Below are 26,402 nucleotides of genomic sequence, written 5' to 3' on the forward strand. Positions count from 1 at the left end.
AGATGTGATGGATAGAGCTGATAGAGTTTGATCGACACTAGGATCGGAGTACAGGTAGGAACCAAATGGGTGTGTTTCGCCTGGAAGGAAGATTGGTTGAAGAACGGCCTGGTGTCTGGAAAACGCAATATTGCGTGGGCAGAGACGGTGACAATCAGAATGGGATTGTTGGTGTTAGCAAGGTGCATCCCGGTGAGAGGTAGGAATTTCTGGGTCGAGACTGATAACACAACGACTGAGAACGCCATAAAGAAACAAAAGTCAAAAGATGTAAGGGCGAACGAAGAGATGAAGATGATACAGAGATTACTCACAATCTTAGGTTGTAACATAAAGCAGAGACGTGTTACGTCTAAAAATAATTTGGCTGACAAACTGTCAAGAGGGATTTTCGAAGAGAGGGGGTGGTCTGATGAAGTGATAGTGGAGGTTCCAGACGATCTAAGTCCGTTGTTGTCGCAGAAGTCCATTCCACTTGGGAACTTTGTTAATAATCCTTAATCGTTAATCTATAATCGTCTTGAGTTGTTAAATTTCTTTTTAATCAATCAATTGTCAATTTGTTCCCGAGTGAACATGCCCAGAAAGTCAAAGCTAGAGGTGATTGACCTGACGCTCTTGGAAGAAAAGCCGGAAAAGCGTTTGTTGAGAGCGACTCGACCGTTTGGAGCATTCAAGAGCAACGCGTTAGGAGTCGACAAATCGGAGATTGATGAAGTTCAGAAGCATTTCCTGAGAGGATCATGGGCGGACGGGACGCTAAAGCACTACAATTCAGGAGTAGTAAAGCTTTTGAGGTTTGCTGATGTTAAAAAGGTGGATAGAGCAAAGCTGCTACCAATTTCGGAGGACCTGGTAATAGATTTTGTGGTGTGGGCATCCAAGAAAGGAGAAGAAATGGCGGAAGATGATGAATCGGTTAGGGCATCAACTTTGAAGTCATATTTGGCCAGAATAAAGTTGTGGCATACGTTCCATAGGTCCACTTACCCTCACGGATCAGATGAAACGGTGATCAAGCTGCTGAAAGCGTCGAGGATGGTAGAACTGAAGTATCAAGAGATAGAGAGGAGGAGACCGCCGGTAATGATCTCGGATTTGGTGATATTGGCCGAGAATACGGATATGTCCAATGAACAGTCAATTGTAGCAACGACGGTCGCGTTAGTCGCTTTCTGGGGGACAGCGAGGTTGGGAGAGTTGGTTTCGAATGATCCAAAGAAGGACTTGTCGAGGTGGGAAGATGTAGAATGGGGACCGAATGGAACCTATGCGAGGATAGCGATACATGGGGCAAAGACGGCGAATCCGGGTGAAACTCAGTATATCTTTCTACAAGATCAAAGGTCATGCTTAGACCCAGTTAGAGCTTTGAAATTACTTTACGACTTTAGACCAAGGAAGCCTTCCGATCTGATATTTGCGATAGATTTTAGCAAGGAACCACAAGATAGAGGTAGGGTGTACAGGAAATCTGCTCTGATAGAGTCATACCGGAGAACTTGGAATAAGCATAGGTCGAAGGGAAAGCAAATGCTGTATGGGCACTCATTTAGAATAGGTGGTGCGTCATTGAGATGGAATTTAGGGGCATCGAGGGAAGATGGGCCTTGGAGGCGTACAAAATATACCTCAGGAAATTTGATCACAGAGAACTCAAAGAGACGGTCAGTCTATTGAGGAAGCTCAAGTTTGAGTGAATCTGAATAGGGGAATAGGAGGGGTCGCGAACTCTAATAGAGGTGAGTGTATTATATTGAACGAGGCCAGGCAAGGAGACAGAAGTTGATGAACTTTAAATTTCTCAGACGAAAGGATTGGGGCAGCGGTATATTAAATCAAGAGATGCGGAGAGATAGAAAAAGGGTACCGCGTGAAAGAAATGAGAACCTAAATACAGATCGTGTATAGAAACGTAGATCATGTGGAGATAGTTTAAAGAAGCGTAGATCATGTGGTTAGGCAATTCCAGAGGGATTGTGAATGGCAGAAACAAACGAGAGACTCTCACGAGAGTGGAGTTTGGGGGTTTCGACTTCTCAGGCTCACGGCTCCGTCCTCCCGTGAGAGGTGGGGTAGAGAAGTCATCCCTTCTCGGCGCTGTTCTTATCCCAAGGGGTAAAGATGGGGAGTTGGGGATTAACAACTCCCCGGATCCTTTGCCCTTTGGGACCATCCCCAAACCACACAAGTGTAGGTTGCTAGGTCCTTGGAGAAGGGCGGCGATTTATGCGTGGTAGGACAAGCCTGGAAGATAGGGGCTTTTGTAGATGTGAGCAGATTCTAGAAAGCTGCCACATAGAAGAAAGCAATAAGATTCATCAAGCACAGAACTTGTAACTAGTCAGATTATAGAATGGATTGGAAGTGTTCCCTGAGCTTGCGGAGGTACACATCAGTCCATGTCTGATCTGCGGGTGGAAAACTGGGAGCGCGGATAGGACCGAGGCTCAATTGTGAAAGGTGGGAAACCACCTGTCACAGAAGGAGCAGAGTTCGAGGATGTACAGAAAGAGAGATAGAGTTTTTATCTCTCTACTCGACTACATCCTCTCTCCCTATCCTGCGCTCAGAGTTTTGCAAGTCTCAATCTTGATCTAGTAATCTTTTCGAAAAAAACCCACCCACCACCCGGGGTAGAGAAGTCATCCCTTCTCAGCGCTGTTCTTATCCCAAGGGGTAAAGATGGGGAGTTGGGGATTAACAACTCCCCGGATCCTTTGCCCTTTGGGACCATCCCCAAACCACACAAGTGTAGTTTGCTAGGTCCTTGGAGAAGGGCGGCGATTTATGCGTGGTAGGACAAGCCTGGAAGATAGGGGCTTTTGTAGATGTGAGCAGATTCTAGAAGGCTGCCACATAGAAGAAAGCAATAAGATTCATCAAGCACAGAACTTGTAACTAGTCAGATTATAGAATGGACAGTGAGTGATTGATGATGTCGGTCCACCGCAGGCACCGCCAACATAGATGCCTTGGATTGAAAAATCCGAGGCATCATTGGATGGAAACCCTCGGACAGGTCTTGTCCGAGGATTTGATCCGAGGTATTTTTTGATGCAAAATGATACCTCGGATCAAAACCTCGGAAAGATTTTGTCCAAGGATTTGAGTCCAATGATACCTTGGATTTTTCAATCCGAGGCATCTTTGTTGGCTGTGAGGCACACCACAGGTAGGCTGTGTTAACATTTACATGTGAGGAGTGGGTTTAGGCTTGGGTTGCTATGGCAACTTGCGTTTTTTTACGCCTATACTGTCATGTGGCAAGTCTATTAGCATGCATATGAATGGAAAGAAATAAAGCGTAATGAGACTGAAAAAAAGAAACAGCAAGGAAAAACTGGTGATGACCTGAGCAGAAACATGAGAGCTGGTGAGTTCTGTGGGTGGCACATTTTTGATAGGTTTACAATGTTTGTAAGCCTTTGTAGCTTTTTTGAAGAGATGAAAGAAAACAGCAAAGGAAATTATTGGTTTCTTGTTGGAATTTGGACATATTCTGGTGGTAGACAGACACAGAACATTTTTTTGAACCCAAATGCTGGTTTGGACATGTAACACTGCAAACATCAAACAACTTCCCTTCAATTGGGTGGGGGAAAATTATTGAAAGTATAATTGGTCATACAGGATTGATCAACATATACCCAAGGCATAGCACCCACACTACATATGTGCAGCAGGATGGGTAAATTTGGAGCTGTCATGTACATACAGAGCTGCCCAGCTATTGGCTCATCTGAATGAGTAAATCATATGTATTACCTTCTGCGATTTTTGCAGTTTGACAAAAGCATTTCAAGAATTTACTACATACACTGACTCATAGCTTTTGTGTAATCTCATCAAGTAAACCTCATGTAACACCCTTCCTGTTACTATTGAATGGTGTCCATAGTATTTCCTGAGTAGCTATGAAGGTATATGTAGTCAATTTTTTGGGAGGATTTTGTCAAACGGAAAAAGTTACATGATGTATTACATGTGATTTATTTATTCAGATGGGCGGGAAACTGAGCAGACCTGTATGTACATGATAGCTAACACCACGGGAATGATTAAGTTCAAAACCCGATTGAGCAAAGTTGTGGTGTCCGAGTCCACAACTTTGCTCAATCACTGATCTCGTTCACATTGCGTTCACATCTTGTTCACAGGTTTCCCTCCAGTGACCCTCTGCAATCTTAAGTAACAATCATACAACAGAAAGTCCCTTGCAAGTCATCAGTATTTGACATTTGTTGCTAATCTGATTCATCTTTCTGATTTTCATCTCAGTGATTTCACCACGCCCCATGAAGTATTGTCCCATCACCATCATTTGGGTCGCTGACCATCAATGTTAAACAACACTGAGTGTTTATGGCAAAATTTTTTAGGGATATGGACAGAGAATTGTGCTTATGTCAATTTTTTCAATGTTCCAGAGGCTCAACCAACAAAGAAAGGAGCTTGTTGAGGACAAATCAAAATTTGATCTTGAATACATACAAAGGCAGAGTATCATCAGAGCTTGGGGGAAACCTGTGAATAAAATGTGAACGTGATGTGAACAAGATCCGTCATTGAGAAAAGTTGCGGACTTGGACACCACACCTTTGCTCAACCGGGTTTTGAACTTAATCATTCCCGCGGTGGAACAACTTACTCAGATTGTTGCACATATGTAATGTGGGTTTTATAGCTCAGGTGTGCAGTGGTCAACAATTTATGACCAATGATACTTCTAATGATTCTCCCCTGCTCAATTGAAGGTAAGTTGTTTGATGTTTACAGTGTAAGGGTGGGTGGGAGGCCATCAAAAATATATGAGATTTTCAAAAAAAGATAGCAGATGAAAAGGTTTGGATGAGAGAAAGCTGTGTAGACACAAAATATGTTTTTAGATGAAAATGTTTTTGATGGGAGAAAAGATTCACAATGGGGAACAAGTGTGTGTCTTATAGGAATCCTTTTCCTCAGCCCTTGAACTTGAAGTCCATGCCTTCTCCTTGTGTGAGAGACAAAAGGTCACATATGAGAGGAGTGGAAGTCTAGGTTGCGATCCGTGTGCTTTCACTACCCAAAGCCTTTCCTACCCATTCCTGTGTGTCAATATGTGTATCAACTCTGAGGCAGAAAGACATGCACATCCAGAAACTCCACACTGTGACATGATCTTATGTGCTTTGCAAAAAAGAAGGAATGTTCAGAAGAGTTCGCTGTGTTTTATATATTTCAAGAGGGTTCTCTTCAGGTAATGAGTGGTTCAAGTACATGAAGGTGGTTTGAACTGAGTTTGACACACTTGAGTGGTTAAGTCCAAGATTAAAGCGACGAGTGTGTAATGTGGGCCTTTGATATGGTTTTTTGGTGCACTCAGTCAACTTAACATCAACATTCATGAAGGATATCTCAATGCAATATCCTGTGTTTACAAAAGAAAAACTGATAATACTGGGATGTTAAGACTCTCCACAATTGAAAAGGAAAAAAATCTGATACATTTACTGAGCACATATAAAAGAAACATAATGCAGAGTGAGTCAAGAAGGAAAATAGAAGGAAAAGAAAGGAAGAAAAGTTATTCAAGAGATATACCAACTGAAGAATTTGAATACTACATCATTGTACTTAGAACTGCAACAAACATGGACTCAAAGTAACAGAAGAAAAAGAAAAAAAGCAAAAACTATCAAGAGAGGGGAAGAGGATATCGATAGGATGGAAATAATTTCTGGAGACCATCCAGTATCTTTATATCTTCATCTTTTTCTTCTTCCGACTTAAGACTTGGATTCTGTGAAACCCCTTCCTGTCCCTTTGCTTCAACCATCCGCGAGCTTGCAAACCGTAGCGATCTTCATTCGGCGCATTTCCAAAGGACAGGGGCATTGGTCTTCTTCTCTCTAATGCTGGGTTAGGAGGGCGATGAGGATATGATGCCGCCTGCCTAAATGGCACCGTTGGCGACGGGTTCAGTGATGCAGGAAGTGAAGAACACGATGTACTCGGACTGATTTGACTTTCGCCCATCAAGCTAGGAGTTACATGTGCAGGTCCCATCAATAACTCCAATGCCAATTGCAACTTGAATGCCTCCAATTCTTCATATCGTGTGGTTTGCTGATAGTTTGTGATCATGAACTAAATCGAGAGAAATACATCAGATTCTGTTCAAATAAGCTAAGGATAAAATCGTTCAAAGATGGGTCACATACATTCATGTTTGGGTAGGATCTTCGAACTATCTCTCTACCACTACTGACGTAAGCTAAATCTCGGGAACTTGTAGTCACTCCTGCGTTGGTATATATACGCCTTTGTGGTTGAGGTCGTACAATTCGGGCACGCTTGATGTGAGCTCCAGGAGCCAGATTGGAAATGTCAACCGAGTTCTAGAATTGAAGGAACGAACAGTTGAAGAATGTCAGTGGAATTCAGGCGTTGAAGATAATTGAAATCAGACGGAACACTTACATCGATATGAGCAATGGTACGTTTACGAGAAACGTGTGGACCATACATTGAATTAGGGAAAGCGGTGGGGAAACCATTGGAGAAGCTCATGAGGTTGAAGTTAAGAAGTTGAGGTTGGGAGAGGATGAGTAGTGTATTGATGACTTGAACGCAAGAATCAAAACCAGACGATGCTGAAAGATGATGTGATTGCTGGATATATTTTTGGAAAGTGAGATATCAAGAGATCAAGAAGTGCGAGATGGAGGTTACAGGCAATAGATGCGCTGAAGAAATGTTTTGAATGCGATGTTCAAAAAATGAGAATAAATGATGATATAAAATCAAGAAATTCGATGTGAAGGTTGATGGCAATAAATGTGCTGAGGAAGAGGAAGAAATGAACCACTTCGTGATGTCCAACACTTTCTTATACCCTCAAATCCTCACGAAAAGTTCATGGTCGACGTCACAATCTCAAAATGTGCCCATGTTCCTGATTATCGTCACAATGGATGCAATTCCTTATAAGATGGCTTTCTGTGCCTTAAAAATTAGAATCATGCAACTTTTTGATTACATTCCTCAGATCAAAGATGCCCAAATGACGCGTAGCGAACACGTTGTTGAAAATTGATAAACGGTTTGCTTGGTGCGTTATTCAAAAGTTACAAAATACTCTACAGATTTTCCCTTCCGATGCAAAAGGAATGTACTGTTCAAAGCTCATGCTTTGACAAACACCGGAAGTGAAGCCCAAACTTAGCATTGAATCCCAACAAAATGGTGTAAAACCCATCAAGATCTTCATATCTGTTAATTTCATTGGCTTAACAAAGAGATGACAAAATCTTGAAGTCTTCAAAGCAAGATAACCAACTTCTTTTCATCAAATAATATTTCTCATGGTCATATCACCACTCTTACCATTTTGTTTTTGCTTCACCGAGCCGGATTCAATTCAACTCAGATGTCTTTAGAATACTATGTAATTATGCAGTTTTACTTAGTCAACTTTCCTTCAGAAGCAAAATCCAAGGTTCCCACTTGGGGATGTCTTCTCAAAAGAAAAAGTTGCAACCTTGCATGAAAGTTGATACATTGAAGATAATATTTCATATTGAAATGTATCTTCAAGCCAACAACCCAAGTGGTCTACCTACAGTCAAAATCCCAAATGATAATGCTTTGAAAGATGAGACCAAACAAGATGTACAGTTTGAAGACCTTGATCAACTCCAAGAATTTGAAGACAGAGTTCATTATGATGATCCATTGGAACTGGATGATGAGGAAAAAATCTACATGAAATTTACATTTGACATTGCTCTGTTCAATAGTTCCCATTCTAATCACATATCTACAGAGGTCATGGTAGTTCATACTGATTCTGACAACACAGACTCATGGGATGAAGACGATTTCTTTGTTTGAATTTTCATTATTCTCGCTAGAAATGATCAATTGGTTTCCGCTTCAAAAATTTCATCATTGGTTTTTTTTTTGGTTTTGCGTGCTCAAAAGGTGCATCCTGACGCCCGCACACCATAGGCGCGCCTTTTCATGACCAAAAAAGGCGCTTTGGGCACGCCCTAAATCTAAGCCCCATGTCCACCACGTCAGTTGAGTTGATCAACGTGACATCAACGTTCATTGTAAGGGATATCTTAACGCAATATCCTATGCTTACAAAAAAGAATATGAGAATGTCAAGATTTGAAGATAAATACTATCTACAATCGAAAAAACAAAAAAAAACCTTTTTGCTACTTTTACTTAGCACATAAACTGCTAGAAAAAATAATTGATGAAGAGAAAATGAGAAAAAGTTATTCAAGAGGAAATTCAAGATAAAGATTTGAAAATACTTATACATCATTTTACTAATTGAAACGAACAAGAACTCAAACTAACAAAAGAAGAAGAAGCGAAATAAAGAAAAAAACCACAATAAATGAGAAAGAGGATATTTGGAATAAAATTAGGAGACCGTATCGAGTACTTGACAGATGAAGATGTTTGATATTGATTTTCAGTGTTTTGTTGGATAACATTTGGTACCGGAGGATAAGGTAAACTAATTAAATCCTGATCCACCACGCCTTTCCCCCCGAGCTGAGTTATCTTGGACTCCGCCAACTAGTATGGAATGTGATTTGATACATTTCCACATGACCCAGACATCGGCTTTCTCCTCTCTATCGGTGGGTTGGAAGGCCGATAAGGATATAATGCCGGCCTGAATGTCACTGTTGGAGACGGGTTAAGTGATGAAGGTAGGGATGGATAAGATGTTGTGGGACTACATTGGATCCCGTTCATTAACCTAGGTGTGGTAGGTTCAGGAGACATCAATAACTCCAGTGCCAACTTCAGCTTAAATGCCTCGAAGGCTTCATCCCTAGCTGGTCTCTGATACTTTGGAATCATGGAATAAATTGAGAAAGGAAGATTAGATTCTGATCAAATAGGATGAGGAGAAACCATTTTAAAGATGGGTTACATACGTTCATCTGTGGAGGTCTTTGAACCAATCCCCTTCCACTGTCAACATACAAATTCGGCACAAAAGTTTGCATACTCGATGTTGTTCCTGTGTTGGAGTATACCAAGCTTTGAGGTTGGCAGTATACAAAGTTTTGCACCTGAGGTGGTGCATATCGCGCACTGTTGATGTACGGCCTGAGATTATTAGCAACGCAGGCCGAATTCTATAGTGAAAGGAACAAGTCATTGAGAATCTGTCAATCAGATTCAGACATCGAAAATGTTTTGAGTTAAGAAGATAACTTACATCAAACATGTTCGGATATGGTCTTTGTATCCTTCCACTTCCAATGTACATACTTGGCACGGAATATGGCGAACAAGTTGTCACTCCCGTGTGGCTATATGTCATGTTTTGAGGTTGAGGATGAATTAGGGTTGTAGGTTGTACAATGCGGGTACGCTTGATGTAAACCCTGGGGGCCTGATGAGGGACGTGAACCGAATCCTACAGTCAAAGAAATGAAAAGTCGAGATAATGTTAGTGGGAATAAATGATTGAAGTCAAAAAGATTACTTACCTCAACATGATCGATGCTACGCTTGCGAGAGACTTCTTGAAGAAGCATTGGGTTGAGGGAAGTGTTGGAAGAGCTCATGATCTTGGAATTGAGATGTTGAAGTTGAGAGAATAAGTTGAAAGAAGATCAAGATGATGTAGATTGATAAGATGAATCTATAACTGAAAGAACCAAGACAAGAAAACAATACTGGAAGGTATTTTGATTGATAAAGAAATGGTTTGAATGTGATATGTTGATAACTAAAAACCAATATTGATATAATATCAAGAAATGTGCGGTGAAGTTTAATGGCAATAGATGTCTAAGAAAGAAGAAGAAGAAATCCAACAATTCTTTCGAAAGAGGTCGTTTCTTATACCCTGAATTTTGATAAAGAGTTGATGGTCAACATCAAAATCCTCAAAATGTGCCACATGATTCAGGTTCCTGGTTATCGCCACAATGGATGGATTTCTTTCTTAGACGGCTTGATATCCCTTGAAAACTACAATCATGCAAATTTTTTGATTCCATCTCTAAGGTCGAGGATGCCCATGAGATGACCCAGATTGAACACGAGGCAGGGATTCGATAAACGGTTGACTCAGTGCCTTATTCTGAAACGTCAAATTTGCAGCTCGAGGTTTGCTCTGGCAATGCGAAAAAGCAACATTCTTCATTAGGGTTGCTTTGAGAATGACCATTGAAGTGAAGTTTGTTCTTATCATGTAATCCCAAAAGAATGATATTCAAAGTCTATTAAGATCCTCATGATCTTTTGATTTTGTTAAAGCTTTTATCCCTCAACAAAGAGGTCACAAGAAAAGATCAACATGGCTTGGAGTTGAGGTGTGATGAAATTCTCAAACAATCCTAATGCTTTGCCCAAACCCAATATTATATGTACATCAATTTGTATCTTTGAACCAAAAATCAACTCCAGAGTCCCCTTCTCAAAAAGTAAATAAAGAAACTCCACATAAAGAATTTGTTAATCAAAAGGATGGAGATACCTTGAATGATCACCACATAATTGATTTATGTTTGAATGTCTTGTTCCTTTCTGTTTTTCCAAAAGATTCCAAACCATTCTCTTGAGAAACCACACATCTTGCTCACAACTTCCTCAAAAAAATACTTTAAATTTCTTGAAAGACAACAAAAAAATATCCTAACCAAAAAACACACACACAAATAATACCAAACATTTCATCCAAAAACAAACAAACCCTATCCCCCACACTCAGAATCAAGGTTTCTTCATACTCATTTCAATTGCTTTAGCAATCGCTTCTTCTTCATCTAATTCTTCATCTCCTTCTCCTTGTTGATCAGCATCATTCATCCTATTACAAACAAAAAATCAATTACACTTGATCCAATGAACTAATCCAATCCATCTAGGAAAACACTTACTCAATATCTTCTTCTCTACTTAAAGCTAAAGCTTTAGCCAATTCATCATCCCCACTTGCTTCTTGGACACTTGAAGAAACCGGATTAACAGTCGAAGCTGTTGTACCAGTAGACGAAGATTCTTGTCTTGTAGCAGCAGCTTGTCTTGCTTCTTCTTCCTGTAACGACATTCTCAAAGCCTATAAACCAAAAATCAAACACATCAAATCAATTCCTGCATCACTTCTTTCGGATTTGGATTCAAAGAGAATAAAACCAACCATTGCAAGTTCAGGATCAAGATTAGGATCCAAATCTAGACCACCACCTTCACCATTCCCAAGCTGACCATCATTTCCACCTCCCATCCCACTTCCAGTAGCCCCATTCCCAAACCCTTCTTCGGCCAAGATCTCACTCTGTTTAATATGATCACTCAACAAACCAGGAAGACCACTAGGAACGACCAACAACTTTGAATTTCCAGCACTATTGACATTCTCAATAAACACTTTCAATCTTTCTTCATTTTGATCGGTTTCGGCTCCAAACAAAATCACATCTACTGCCACATTGTTCTTCTTCAATTTCTTCCCTAATTTAATCAATTCTTCTGTTGTTAGATGAGATGGTAATGGTGATGAAAGTAAAACGATCGCTCGCTGTCTTTGGTTTTTTTCTTGTCTATGTTTGAGTGCTAAACCTGCTACACTTAAACCTGATAATAAGTCTGGAATCCCATGAGATTTAACTGTTTGTAAAGACACGTGAATCTTGCCTTTTTTGCGGAATTGAATCAAATTTGAGTACACCAATCAGTTTCTTTCACGTCTCTTTCGTCATTTGATGTGTTATACTAGAGATTGTATCTACCTTCGTCTGTAGTGGGTGTAACAAGAACTGTAGGACTACAGAAAAAGAAAGCAAGAAACAGATCAGATACGCCTAAATAAACAAAATTCAAACAACTTCATTTTACCTTTTTCCAGCAAAAGTCATAAGCCCACACGTACTCTCCGGATTTCTAATCGAACCAATCCAAACTTCAAAAACCAACCATTCTACTGATATTGGAGTTCAATCAACCTACGAATTTGTTTTTGCACGAAAGATAGTCTTGACTGCATCCGAAGCAGCTTCTAACCGAGTTGGAATAACATCTGAATTAATCCTTAAATCATCAAGTTCCCAAAAACACAAGATATCAATTGAATGATCGGTTTGAAGAAGTTAAGTTTCGGTTTGAAAGACTAACGAGTAATCCGAATTATCTAGCCTTCAAAAACCAATTTCCAAAGAATGCCATCAGTTTATGAATTTCAGTATCATGATAAAATGTTGAGATATTGAACTGACATGCAAACTGTAGCCTGTTATCGAATCGAAACCACAAGTCAATTTCGATCATCTAGTTTTGACTCAGATTGCGGTGATAAGTTCAGATTTACTTACTTCCAGTGGCATCTTTTCGATTGATAGGTTGATTAAAGTGTTGAGTTAATGTTGTAGTTTGGTGTTGGTTGATAGTTGAAGTAGTTGATGGTAAACAGAGTGAGTGCACCCAGTCATCATCAGTCAGCTCATCACTCGAGAGTCGATCACAAGAAATTCGTTATAAGCATTACCACCTGGGAGGTATGCTTATACTGTTTCATGCGATCGACTACGTCATCGGCTTTGAACCACTCTTCAATTCATCCTCAATGTTTGCCAATCAAACCAATCATCACTATCAACATATTCAATCCACAGCTGAGCAAACAAAGAAACTAAACTTCAAGTACGAAACCCCCAATCTAATCTGACCCTTCGAAAAGCAAAAAAGGACTTACTTAAATTGGAACTATACAGATGAAAAAACCAAGACGAATTTGGGTAGGTTAGTCCGTTTTTCTCAATTCTTTCAATCCTAAAGGTTTATTGATTTTGTTTTTTATATCTGCCTTTCAATGTGAAAGATGGGTGAGTTCTGGTTTTAATCACATTATTCAAATAATCATCAAATATTAAAGAAAATCGTTTTGTGATATGGATTGATTTAAACAGATGTTTCGAGTAAGTTGATCATCCTTAGAAAACCTCTTTACTCCAATCAAACTCTCGTAACTAACGATCTTCCCTTGCTTTGTGAATTCAGTTTGTTCCACTATGGTCATGCGAATGCATTTCGTCAAAGTAAAGGTAACTTCAAAAAACCAATAATTTTTATCAAAACCGAAACCAAACTCATCCTATTTTTTCTTTAATCTAGCTTTAGGTGATATTTTAGTTGTAGGATGTCATTCAGATCAAGATATAGAAACAAACAAAGGTCCATCAGTCTTATCACAACCAGATCGGTTTGTTGTCCGTATCCCATTTTCAACCAATTTCAAGTCCATCTCACCAACGCTGAATATTTGATGATTTTAATTTTTACAAAAACTAGAATGAAACTCATCGAAGGTTGTAGATGGGTAAACCAAGTGATTCCAGATGCACCCTACAACACCTCACTCGACTTCATTAACCAATACACCATTGATTTCGTAGCTCATGGTGATGATATCACCACAGACTCTAATGGATTAGATACATATCGATATGTAAAAGAAGCAGGAATATATTTAGAGTTTAAACGTACTTTAGGTGTTTCTACTACTGATGCTATCAGTCGAATCTTATTCGGTTCTACAACGACTTCTACTTCTATAAGTCCATTGGATTTTCAACTTCAAATCAATGACGAATTACTTGAACTTTTCATCACGTCTTCTATAATAGATTCAAACTATTCAATCGATTCATTGATTACAAAAATTCCATCTCAGGATTCGAAACCGATTGAAAATCATCAAGCTCCTTCAATAAGAGAAGATGGGTATACTTTAGCTTCTGTTTTACCGATTGATCAAATCCAAGAATCGAATTTAATTTATGTTCATGGTACATTTGATTTATTTTCAATTCTGGATCTGGATTATTTAAAAGAATTAACTCAAGATGGTCAATCTAAAGTGATTGTAGGCATTTGGGGTGGAGATGTAAGATCAACTAAGTCTTGAAAATCATCAAAATAATTCCTAAACTGATTTAGTTTGATTTCTTCTTTTGTTTTGGTGGGATGAATGATTTCACAGGATTCTAAAGAAAAATTAGGTCGAGATTGTATTCTTTCATTCCAAGAAAGAGCCCTAGGAGTTCTCCAATGTAAAGTAAGTCATCTGCCTTCCATCAACACCATCATTCCAACTATCAATCTAACTTTTTCACTTTCATCAATGATTTATAAAAAAAGTATGTAACAGCTATAATGATACCAGCAATGCCAACTGAAGATTTACCATTTAAGATTAAATGGTCTGAATTTAAAAAAGATAATTCGGATTATACGGTTTCTAGAATCTTGAATAGGAAAGAAGTGTTTTTGAATAGACAACTTAGGAAAGAAGGAAAAGCTGTGGTTGAGAAATTGATTGAAGATCAAAAAAATGGAATCACTTCTTGAACTTTAGGTTTTGGATGTGGTTTTGTTGGTTGTTTTTGGGTATTGGGGGGTAACAGGGTGAGGGGTTTGTGGGGGTTTGGTTATTTGAAATATATTTGCTTAGTATAGTTTCAATTCACTTGGGGTTTGATGTGTTTGTTTGATGTCTAAAAGAGATTAACTTAAAATCTGATCCTAAAGTATATTTTGAGAAATATATCTTGGAAAGCATGGAATGGTATTAATACATGGGCTCTGGGACAAGCCTAAGGGTGTGTACACTTAAGCAATTTCTGAACAAGAATTGTGTTCTGTATATTGTGAAACACAAAAATGAACCATACTGTACCAAACCAGGACTTTGAATTTGGCAGAATGCAATTTCTGACCAACATGAAGGGTATGTCAAAAGAAAAACTTATAGACAATACTCTGGGAAGAATGAACCCATTTGTATCTAAAAGTCAACAACACACCTTTTTTTGACTAGATGGCCAATCTTCTAATGTATACCAGTCCCTTTAATTGTACTGCTTAGCTAGTTTTGTGTGCAATTTAGCTAAAAGCACTCAACAAAAAGTAGGTTTTGACTTTGTGGTTGGCAAGGATGACCAATTCCTTCCTGTAGTGTGTGAGTGACATGCAACAATATGTCACTGGCCTACCTATCTAAAATCATGCTTGATGATTGTTGGCTTTTGAAACTTAGTATCTGGGATTACACTTAGCAGCCACAGATGCAAGACTTATTACTTGAAAAAAGAGAAAGGCAGAAGCATATTTTCATATATGGGTGGTCTTCATGTCTGCCATTCATGGCCACTGCTACATTAGACTTTTTACTACTATAACATGTGATTTAGAATAAATAAAAACCAAACAAATTGTTCATTTTTTGGATTTAATTGATCATTTTGTTTCCCCTTCACTCTGGCTAATTGGGTGGGCAGGTAGTTATGGATTTTTGTAAGAAAAATGAACCATCAAAATGTATCTTCAGGATCATAGACTGGATGAAAGATGTGACTAGATTTTTAATATTATACTTTTTAATGACAAAAGGGAATTTGAGATTTTAAGCAATCCATATATCCTAGAGCTCCATCCTTTGAGAAATCTGTAAAGTATTTGCTCATCTTTGATCCAGAAGCAGCTCTATAATTCTTGTCTGTAAGGAATGGTATTCTTTGTGTGCCCAACTACTATGATCCAAACCACCCTTTTTGCCTCATTCCCATCTATCAATACTTGCCCCAATTCTCAATCAAAATGTACTTCAAAATACATTGAGGGGTTTCAAGCTTGGTGATTTTTCACATCTTTTTTAAAAATGTGTAAAAACCTCTAACTTGAAACTTTTCAAAAGCACTGCTTAAAATACGCTGCAGATTTTAAAATACGGAGATCTTTCAGAAATCTGAAGTGCGGCTGGCAGCCAACCTGAAACACCTCAGAGTGCAGCTAATTAATCAGCTGCGCTTCAGCTGTTCCTTGCACAGCTGGTCCGGTGTGGGTACAACAAATGAATTGCGAACGCAATTCGCCATTGGAGAAAGTTGCGGACCCGGCCACCGCAACTTTCCCCAATCGGGTTTCACACCTATTGATAATTTGATTCCCGTGTTGTTACGACTTGCATCAGGACCCTGGAAAGCTCCTGGAGAACAAACCGTCCTGAGGGGGTTTTCGGATACCGGTGTTTTGTGAAGTCATGTCACATGGTACCAGAGATGTGACAGGTGCAAAAGATGCGCCTCAACGAGGGCTATCAGATGGTACACATGTCTGACCCTGAACATGACTGGTGGCTTGGGAAATGTGTGATTTGTAACTTTTGCCCCCCCAGACCGACGAAAATCCATACCGGCTCGGGTCGGGTACTTACATACGGATATCTCGGTGATTACACGTGGTACAAAACTGAAAGTATATGTAATCGAGAGCCCTGATCAAGGCGCTTCTCCTACCACCGAGAAATCCATGTTAACCCACCTCTCCTCGGGGCAAATAGTGAAAGTGTGAGGGCCGGGGCCGGAATGGATCGAGGACGGTTTGTTCTCCAGGAGCTTTCCGGGGTCCTCTTGCATCCGCACAATTCACCCTTGTTGACGACATCTGTAACAAATACAGTCAAACCGGAAAAGCTTGACCGATTTTGCCCGCAAAACTCGAGCAAATTGGCGGGGAATTGGTGGCAAGCTTTTCCGGTTTGACTGTATGTAGGCGGAGAAGATCTTGACCCTCGAACGCTGTACAAATTTCCCCCGAGAATTCATGCCCACACCACCATCCATCGGGAACTGCGCCACGTAGGCTTCCCAGATTTCCCCGACCACGCAGTTGCAGTTTCCCTTCCGATTTTATTTGTTTCCAAAGGTCTAACATGATTTTTTGGCTTAGGATTTCCATACAAACACGTGTTTTTCGACTAGACAAAAGCCACACCAAATGAAAACCCAACACGGATTAGGCTTCGACCCCCCCCGCATCCTCCCGCATCGTGATCTCACAATTCCTCACATTTCTTACCGACCCACCCACATGGATTTGCGGTGATTTACCGGGGGGGTTGACTCTTAAGTCTTGAAAGCCGGTAAAGTTGTAGTGTGTACAGGCTTGTACAGGGTCTAGGGGAAGATAGCTGCGTGGGGCAGCGGCACGGTCAAGACTCAACATCCGACTTAGTGTGACTGCCGGCCTCTGCCGGCAGTGCAATGCACCGCTCGATTCAGGTGGGGGGGATCAGCTGCTATTACCTCATATTAAGTATCTCCAGACTCCGTCCGTGAAGTTGAAACTTCGAGGGCGGTTCCGGTTCTGTAAATCCTGAATATAGCTCACACGCTAGGTTGATGTGATGTCTTTCACCGAGTTTCCAGCACGTTGCACAGCCGAGCATTTTCTTGGCTTGCTCTCGAACTCCAAGGCTGCGAGTACGTTTTCTTTTCATCTGGCTCAACTTTCATGAATGACTTTACTACTTACTCGCTTTTCCACAGCAACACGGAGATTTATGGATAGTATAGGACAAAGCTTTTGAAAGACTCTGGACTAGCCTCCAACGCCATTGTCTGGCTTCGGTTGACGTGTCAGGTGGTCGATATGGGTATCGGAGTAGATCAGCCGAGGGAGGATAAGAGGGCGTTGAGTGGAAGCGAGTGATGAACAACTCGGCCGACCAATATGGAAACAATCACGCTACATGAGAGTGCTGCCGGAGATTGCGGTCTTCGACAGATACCCAAGATACACGCTCTGTACACAGAAACGACGTGGTGTTTTGAGGCGAGAGCAGCGGTGAGCAACGTTGAAGCTCGAACAGACCGGCTCAACCGAAAGGGGTACATATCAAAGAGCTAAAGAGATGTTGTAATTGACTAAAACGCACGCTCTTGTACCCAAGTCATTGCGACCGGTCGTTTAATTTGCTTTTGGGTGTGTGTGGACTCGGTCGGCTTGGAATAAGTGCCGAGGCGGAGCTTTAAAGCCGAGGTTCTCCAACCGGTTTGACGGTTGGGGCCGTTCATTCCTTCAAATCCTTGCGATCGAGGGCGAGGGCGTGAGACGCAGAGTTATGTAATGTACATCTGATTCCTGCGCAACCCAATCTGATCTGGGCTCGGTGGCCATCCATACCGGCCCAGCTCGAGACTTATGACCCCGATCTTGTCCATTTTCTTACTTACACAGGGTTCCTAAATTAAAAATATCATCACCGGCTTCATCCATCCATTCACCGATTCCTTTCTCTTTCCCATAACGGTCATCCGTCCTTTCTATTCGTCCTTTAACAGGAGTCATCACATTGTACTCTGACTGTTTAGCAGTTTCTCCTTTTCCTCCTAGCTCTTTGTCCACCCCTTTGATTCCAACCAACTGCCCCAGCCACCGACGCCGGTTCCGCTTTGAACTTGTTTCGGGTCCATCGTTTAATCCCATCAATCTCAACTAAACCCCCCTCTCAGATCTATATACTTTTGACTACTTAAGCTGCTTCGAGTTGCCACCCGGTTCTGGCCAATTTTTCTTAAATCTGCTGGTCTATCGCCATAGTTAGCTTCTAGTCCACGTATCCATCCCATCTTCATCGGACCCCACTTTGATTATTTCTGCAAGCACATCGTCATTGGTTTTCTGTTGTGGTTTAGTTCCTCACAGCCTTTGATTCACCTTGCCCCTCATGCTCGAAGGTTCATTTAGACCTCCTACTTCTCATCAACAATCTTATTCATCGTCCGACCATAAGTCCTACGCTGATCCATCGACAATGTCAGCTATCCGGCGTAAGGACCTCACCAATGGCCCATCCTTCACCACAATCCCCTATCATCATACACCACAACAACAATCACCAGGCTATGAGACTGATGAGCAACCTCAACCGCCATCTCCCGGCTCTCAGCAACCTCATTATCTTCACCACCAACAGCCGCTTCCAGCTTTCGAAACTTTACCACCCATCAAAACTGAGCCAAAGCCTATGCCTGAACCTGCCCCAAAGGAAGCCAGTTTTGGTCCCGTGAGAGCCAAAAAGAAACCAGCTGGCTCCGCTTGTAACAGCTGTCACCGGTTAAAGGTTCGTCGTGTTTCGTATTTGAGTTTTTTTCTTTTTGCTCCCATGTTGAATAATCTCACCCTGATCATGTGCGATGTTTGCTTTTTGACTTACAGACTCGATGCTCAGGAGGATATCCGTGTGATCGATGTGCTGCTCACAAGGTTCCTTGCCAATTTGATCGAGATCTGATTTATCGGTCACCTTTGGCGTCATCCTCGCAACAAGCATCTGCTCGTAATACTCAAGTGCAAAATAGCCCACACAACCCCAACGAGCCTATGCCAGCCAAGACACCTCGTGCTCGTCCCAACAGCGGAAACAAAGCTGCTAGCAAGCGTGCTGCTACCCAACAACAGCAAGTACCATCACCTTTGGCAGTCAGTGCTCTGCCAGCTCACATCGATGCCAGTCGATCAACTCCTTCACCACCTGTACCATACCGTAACATACTCAACCCACAACAAACATTGCCAATGCGAGCTCAGCCTACCCCATCAGCACGCAAATTGCCTAAATCCACTCTGATCACGACCCCCGTTCCATCTGAGGCGTTTTACGAACCAAACTCGTCGGCTTCCGCAGCCATCAATCAGTCAATCTTACTTAGATTAGCTGCGCTTGAAACCAACGTCTCCGGTCTCTTACAAGTCTTGCGTCCTGCCCAACTTCATCAACAGTCCAAATCTCAGCAGAGAATGCGCGAACCTCCGACTCCCATTCCGCCTACCTTGATGGTGTCAAGCAATTGCAGTAACGTTGGACCCGAAAAAGATGGACATCATCCTTCAGATTCGAATGGAAGAGTTGGGTTTGCACCCGTTGGCGCCGGTGATCCCCTCTCAGAGGGCTTGCTCAATTCGCAGCAGGTCCAATATCTATACGATGTGTAAGTCTTGTTACCTTGTCAAAGATAAGCGTCCAAAAACTGAACATATGTGTTGTTTGTAGTTTTGTCGATTGCTGTTTACCAAGCTTGCCAATCTTACATCGTGTTCAGCTATCAATGATCCGAGCCCGATCACCATTCTTATTTAGTACAATGTTGACGATTGGAGCCAGGTTCTGTTCAACTCAAGCTGTATCACAATCAACTGGCACATTGAGCGTCCCTTCTTCACCAAATCCTCTCGGACCAGGCGATTCATCATCCAAGGTGATTGTGGATGAAACCACTTACAGTAGACTCGTAGGATTGACATATCAACATCTCTCGAGTACATTGCTTAAACCAAGTCACTCCTTGGATGACGTTCGGGCCATCTTATTCTTGGCTTGTTGGGCCTTGGTCTCGAATGAGGACCCGGTTGGGGCTCCAAATCGATGGGTTTTGGTGGGTCATGCCGGCAGAATCGGTAGATCAATTGGACTAGACAGAGTCGTAGGGGACATGATGAGCAATCTTGCTTCGAATGGGAATGGAGATAGTTGGAATTCACCTGATCAACAAGATCTCAAGCGTGACCAGCTGGATGCCATCAAGACTGATTATACGATGCGTTCAATTGAAGCTTTGTGAGTTATATATACTCCATAGTCTGATTTTCTTGAAAGACAAAGTGCTCATTTTACCTTATATTTTCGATATAGCCTGAGTACCAATCTACGCATAGAACCCACGCGAGACTTTTTTTCGCGAACCTCCTCAAGATCATCAAACAAGACAACAGAAAATATCGTACAATTGGCGACTGGGTCCCCATTTCAATATGATGTTATCAGTACGACACAGGTTCAAGCTATGGCAGAACTGGCCGAAATTTGGGCATCTTCGACCACTTTTCTCTCAATGGCCGACGAATTTAATCGATCTAAACATGGATCTTCTTCTTACAAAAAAGATGACTTATTGAGTGATGTAGAATTGGCTGAACTTGGTGAAACTCACAATTCAGCGTTGGATGATTGGGCTAAGAAATGGACCTGGCATGGTATGTGATTCAATTTGAAAGCTCGATTATAAAGACGGTCGAAATTGATATTTCCCTTCTTCATTCAGGATCGGCTTGGGTTCCTTTACTTGGTAACAACCTACGTACACTCAAGCTTTTATCTGAATCGCTACGGATTACTCTTAATCTAGCCCTCACCAACGTCCTGTATGGGTCGCTCAATACTAGTTCACCCTCTCACCGATTTCAAGAGCGATTGTCGGTAGCCTTGGACAGAGTGAACGGTTCATCTACTGCTGTCATTCAAACTCACAGAGATTCCGTGCGAGAAGGTTTCAGCCTTGCTTTCACGCCTGATCTGATCACGGATGGACTAGTCTCCGCCGCTTTGACTGTCCTGCAGCTTGCTACACCTTTCAACAACCCACGCAAGCATGATGATGCACGAGGTCCTAGTACTCCTACTTCATCCGACGGAAAGGGCAATGCTCCAGTGGATGTAGAGATGAGCGATGTGACTACCACGACCAGTGGAAGCACAAAAGGCCGACAACTCAATCATCAAACAAGTCCAGTCAGTCCGCCACCGGTTGAAGAAAGCGGTACTGTCATTGGAAAGAAGGCTTTGATGGAACCTGCTGTAGCGGCTCACTATATCAGAATGGCCACTGATGTTTTGCGAGCGAGTGATCGATCTCAGACAAGATTAGCGACTACAATGGCTTCCAAAATACTTTTACTGGGCGTTCGAGCTGGACTATTGGGTGCACCTCAACAACAATATGTACCCCAACAACAGCCTCATCAGCCGCTGCCATCATTACATCTCGTTAAACCAAAGGAGCAGGATGGAGCTGAGACTCCTCAGGTGGAGAGTGTTGAGAAAGGTCCAACTAGAGAATCGACCGTCAGTCTAGAAAAAGAACCAGAAAGGGAGGCGGAGGTCGAGGTGGAAATGCAGGCTGAAGAACATGATGAAGCAGACATTGAAGAGGAGGAAGAAGAGGAAGAAGAAGAGGAAATACAACCTGGTGAAAGAGAAGTTGAACATGAGGAAGAAGAAGATGAGGAAGAGATGGACCAATGACGGTATTTTTTTTCCATGTTTACACAAACAAAGGCCTATATTTTTTCCATCTTTGCATTTCGAATTTATTTGATCAATCCTCTCGATGAGTTATCATGACAGAACTGAATATCTTTTTTGTCACTTTGTTTATTTGAAGCTTTTCCTTGTATGAACCCATGTATTTTTTTCGTCCTTTTAATCATAAGAAAGCTACATATATTAAACAAATTTACATTAGTTCGAGCGAACTCGTAAGCGAGAGATTGACAATTTCTCGACATGCTGTTACACAGGCAACCAGTTGAGCCAAAGAGTGGTACCTTTTGACCAATCCACATTGACACAGAAACCACCAGTCCAGTTGCCGGGTTCTTTTGTAAGGAAAACACTTCCAGAGACAGACAAACTTTTGTGTTTGATTCACCGGCTCATATAACTGATTATGTTCTCCTCTTTTCTGTGACGATAGAGATTGTGACTTAGACCTCTGTAGTGAGTAATATAATACAAAGCCTTGAATATGTGAAATACCACAAGATAACAAAGGTATCACTTATACGTTACGCCTCAGAGTTTCATCTCATCAATGTACACATTGTCATCGGCTTTTCTACATCTGCATATAACTTCCTGGAGCTGTTCTTGTCCTAAGGGTAGAGAAGGGGATTGGGTGGAACTAATCCTCTACACTCTTCTACCTTTGGGACCACCCCCAAACCACCAACATGTAGGCTTCTGGCCCGGATGTGCTGGCTCAGCGTTGCTCTGCGAGTGGTAGGACAGCTCTATGGAGCTGAGAACATATAGAACACCTAGTTCTCTTTTGCTTACACAAAAACACCGAAGGTTACTATAGTGTACCTTCCTTGTAACGCACTTTTCAAGAATTGGAAGCCTGTTTTACCTGTTCTAGTTTCCCCATCCATTCTCCAGTTTGTTGAGAGAGGGCGAGTAAGCTTTTTGGTAATAGTCTCGACAGTAAAATTAAAATTTGCTCATCAAGCTTGAGGAATTGATTTCCGATGAACATCACACGCATTGCCGCATGCATTTACCTCTTGCACGGTAATGTTACGCAGCCTGGAGACCATTGGCAAAGAACTTCTCACTGTGTGGTGAAGACTAGACATCTCGGGCCGACACGGAATGTTGTGAAGATGAATGCGTATGACTAGAGCAGCGGGAACAAACTTGTCTCTGCTTATACATATCCTAAACCCACCTGCAGTCTACCTGGACCAAAGCCCACAGTGGAGGACAGCGAGGTGGGACTTGAGGGACGGTGTGATTCAAGACTTATGGGACGCAGTAAGTAACACACGTCAAAGAGGGGAGAGGAGAGCGAGATGTGCAAGTATGGAAAAGCCTTACAAAGTTGGCTGGGCATCCCACATAGAGATCTTACATAGGCAATCGTCATGTCTCGCCTTGTTCTCCGCTGACAAGTCCACTATGGAAAGTGCCTTTGTTACATCCTCATTTTCTTTCAGTCTACAAGATGATGAAGGACCTGCTATAAAGAATGTCACCTTCATTCAAAGGGCTTTTCCACATCCTTGCTCTTGAATCTTCTGACTTCTAACAAAACTCAGAATGATCACGCTGAAAATATATCTTATTCTTGGCAGATCGCCAGGTTTGCCAGTGGGTTTTCATTGCGTATGCTGTGCTCTATCTTGCACCCAGCACTGGTGTCCGTTCCAAATCTTACCGCCTCTTACTGAATTTTACAAACCTGGCTATGGTTTTATGGGCTCAGCTCATTTTCATCTTCCCCTTCTATATCTTTATCAAGCTTTTTTCCTTTTGCAGGCTCTTGTAAACGTCATGCACTCCAATACTCCGTTCATCTCTGAAAGACATTGCATTGATGATTTATGTCATCATATATATCATTTGTTCAGTGGCGTCATTATACCATACCTATGATAGAAATTTCTTTTCTGAAGCGTGTTGTCTAGAGCCGCGGTATGATCAGAAACTCTTTGAAAACAATGAGTGTTTTTGCTGAAGTCAAGAAAAGCTCCAGTATCTCAATCCAAAAAGTCTTGACAGTCAAAAATGCTTCGAATTGCTGAATTGCGGTGAAACATCCCTACTCTTCCAAAGGAGGACTAGCATAATATATTCGCTCTTGCGAAAAGCTGCCAATAGAAAAGGATCAGCAGCTGAGTCATTGTCCAACAGCTGAGCCAAGCTTTTATATTTAAACCTTCAAAAGAGCCACCTAGAATATCATACATCATCCCAACCTCGCTCGAAACCTCATTGATTTACATAATATTTTCAATTTTGTCTACTCAAGATGGCACAATCCATTCCACGTACTTTGTCTTACTCGGAACTCTTGAAGATCATTCAAACTTTCCAAAGCGATATCGACCATCTAAACACACCTCATATCAAACCTGAAGACCGAATCTTACCTTGTCTTATCCTGTACATGTGCTTCTCGGAGGCCATCATGTTGGAAATCGAGGCCCGCGGCATTTGGGATAAGAACGAAATTCATACCTGGCGAAGGGAACTTGAGACAAATGGCTTTGTTCTTGATCAGATCATAAAAATTTCTCAATTTGTAGACGTCGATATGCCGCTTGTCCACTTTCTTCCTCCTCCTGGATCAGAAGAATGGTGGGGTCTCTATATTTTTTCACGTCTATTGGTACAGTGTTCTCGTGTATACATTCCAGAACCCCGAGACAATGGAGGAAAAAAACCTGACTGTCCGATCTGTGGTGAAGATTTTATGGCGGGCGAACGTTATGTTCAATTACCTTGTCATCCTACCCATTGGCTACACGAAACATGCCTGACAGATTTTGCAGCACATACTCTGGAAATTTCCTGTCCGCTTGGTCGCTGTACTTTCTGGTTGTAAATGATCTTCAAGTTGTAGATTTGTGTTTTGTGTTTTCTACCCCACCTCAAGTTGCAAATAAAGACCACGGAAGATCCCTTGATCCCTAGGGAACTGGATGCAATCCACTCCATGACTCTTCCTTTTTTAGCCCATATCTTCCATTCTTCAATACTTTGGATACAACCACTGTATCTGGCAGCACTAACAACAGCACTGTTTTGTTAGCCCAACATCAGTGTTTAACTAACACAGTTGAAGATCTAGTGCGTTCCATGGCTGCTATAATTTGTAAGTATCTATTCACCGTCTTGGTCATGAATATCATTGACAAATAATGCTGATTAATTCTGTCATGTTGAATCCAATTGCAGTATCTTGTTTCTGTTATCTAGAATTTGATTTGACTCTCAATTTCTAAAAAACCGTTTAACAGGGGGTTTCAAGTCAGCTTTTTTACGCATTTTGACACTACAACAACTTGCCCATTGTTGTAAGATATGCATACAATTTTCAAAGTGGGGCAACCTTTTTGGTGTCCCAAATTAATGGTTTTACCAGTTTTGTTTTACAAAAAACTTGCCCAAATTTTGAAAAAAAAAATGCAAAAAAACAAACAACATTGAAACACCCTAATTAATCTGATTTGGATCAATTATTTTTGGCTTGCTCACAATCCCATAGTTGGATTCAATTCTAGACTCTCCTCTGCTCTTTCACAATAGGGCAGTTCAAGAAGGGCTTTTACAACCCTTTTTTATATTTTACATCTTGTTCGGGGTCTGTAAATTTTAAGTAAAATTTTAAGGTCGTGAACCACCTTTAGAGGTGGTTCACGGTTTGGCGATCTTGTAATTGGCCTTAAAATTTTTAAATTTTGTCCCTGAATTTCCAAAAGACAGGGACAATTGAGCCAAAAAAAAGAATTACTTCCATTCTTTCTTTTTTTTGTTCCTGGATTCTGACAATTTTTGGTCAAGAAAGGACCTTGTTTTCTCGTATTTTTTTTCTCGATGGCTTCCTCTTTCATTAACAAAAAGTCTGTACAAAAACACAAGAAAACAAAAAAGAAAACAAAGCCAAAAAAAGAACGGTTGGGACTGTGTTCCTGAATTTACAAAGCTGTAAAACATAAGTTTACAGCATTCGCCGCTTTGCGATCAAGCTTTTTAAGGATTGAGCAACCTTGAAATGACTGATCGCAACTTGGCGACCACGTGGCTCGCGGTTCTCTTCTTGAACCGCCCTAATGTATTGCTCCAATTTTGGACTCACATCATTCATGTGTTTTGTTTCTTATATTTGATTTGATTGATTTTCACTTGCTCAGGATCTGTTTACCCATATTCAATCCTGGACTATCTGGTACTTTGATTTGATTTATTCTCACTTGTTCAAAATCCCTTTAATTTTATACAATTCTGGAAGGTGCAGTTCTTTATTTCAATTCTACACTCTGGTGTTGTTGTCTTGGATTTGTTTCTGGACTCTGGCTCTATCTCAACATGGGCTTAATCTCAAATTAATTTTAGATTCACATTGCTAATCCAGTTGTCATACAACAAACACATTGGTGTTACACAAATATTGTTGTGGCAATTTCCAGAACACCAGAAGTATTTTTTGGTGTGTTCTGGTGTTCTGCAACTTTGAATGCCCCGGTTCATTTGAGGG

General features: G+C 41.2%; 6 protein-coding genes across 6 annotated transcripts; 3 read left to right on the forward strand and 3 right to left on the reverse strand.

Moving 5' to 3' along the window:
• Positions 1 to 5,739: 5,739 nt before the first annotated feature.
• Positions 5,740 to 6,209, reverse strand: MELLADRAFT_60005 (uncharacterized protein; the record flags this gene model as incomplete). Its single annotated transcript, XM_007405666.1, has 2 exons — positions 5,740 to 6,129; positions 6,204 to 6,209. The coding sequence occupies 2 exons, from the start codon at positions 6,207 to 6,209 to the stop codon at positions 5,740 to 5,742; spliced, it is 396 nt and encodes a 131-aa protein (XP_007405728.1).
• A 2,371-nt stretch (positions 6,210 to 8,580) lies between these two features.
• On the reverse strand, positions 8,581 to 9,587 carry MELLADRAFT_60006 (uncharacterized protein; the record flags this gene model as incomplete). Its single annotated transcript, XM_007405665.1, has 4 exons — positions 8,581 to 8,859; positions 8,949 to 9,152; positions 9,236 to 9,436; positions 9,510 to 9,587. The coding sequence occupies 4 exons, from the start codon at positions 9,585 to 9,587 to the stop codon at positions 8,581 to 8,583; spliced, it is 762 nt and encodes a 253-aa protein (XP_007405727.1).
• Positions 9,588 to 10,615: 1,028 nt separating this feature from the next.
• MELLADRAFT_70919 (uncharacterized protein) lies at positions 10,616 to 12,442 on the reverse strand (the record flags this gene model as incomplete). The annotated part of the gene is made up of 9 exons (XM_007405664.1): positions 10,616 to 10,837; positions 10,908 to 11,086; positions 11,168 to 11,664; positions 11,760 to 11,794; positions 11,866 to 11,910; positions 11,977 to 12,057; positions 12,142 to 12,162; positions 12,243 to 12,256; positions 12,339 to 12,442. 9 exons carry the CDS (start codon positions 12,348 to 12,350, stop codon positions 10,741 to 10,743), a joined length of 981 nt encoding a protein of 326 aa, XP_007405726.1.
• A 582-nt stretch (positions 12,443 to 13,024) lies between these two features.
• MELLADRAFT_31132 (uncharacterized protein) lies at positions 13,025 to 13,549 on the forward strand (the record flags this gene model as incomplete). The annotated part of the gene is made up of 3 exons (XM_007405543.1): positions 13,025 to 13,067; positions 13,138 to 13,225; positions 13,315 to 13,549. Coding segments are annotated over 3 exons (366 nt in total), but the record flags the coding sequence as incomplete, so codon positions are not given.
• Positions 13,550 to 18,619: 5,070 nt separating this feature from the next.
• On the forward strand, positions 18,620 to 21,886 carry MELLADRAFT_60009 (uncharacterized protein; the record flags this gene model as incomplete). Its single annotated transcript, XM_007405544.1, has 5 exons — positions 18,620 to 18,928; positions 19,024 to 19,796; positions 19,859 to 20,422; positions 20,498 to 20,838; positions 20,907 to 21,886. The coding sequence occupies 5 exons, from the start codon at positions 18,620 to 18,622 to the stop codon at positions 21,884 to 21,886; spliced, it is 2,967 nt and encodes a 988-aa protein (XP_007405606.1).
• A 2,287-nt stretch (positions 21,887 to 24,173) lies between these two features.
• On the forward strand, positions 24,174 to 24,749 carry MELLADRAFT_102860 (uncharacterized protein; the record flags this gene model as incomplete). Its single annotated transcript, XM_007405545.1, has 1 exon — positions 24,174 to 24,749. The coding sequence occupies one exon, from the start codon at positions 24,174 to 24,176 to the stop codon at positions 24,747 to 24,749; it is 576 nt and encodes a 191-aa protein (XP_007405607.1).
• Positions 24,750 to 26,402: the final 1,653 nt, after the last annotated feature.

The sequence above is a fragment of the Melampsora larici-populina genome, assembly GCF_000204055.1.
Source record: "Melampsora larici-populina 98AG31 unplaced genomic scaffold MELLAscaffold_4, whole genome shotgun sequence".
Taxonomy (NCBI): Eukaryota; Fungi; Basidiomycota; class Pucciniomycetes; order Pucciniales; family Melampsoraceae; genus Melampsora; species Melampsora laricis-populina.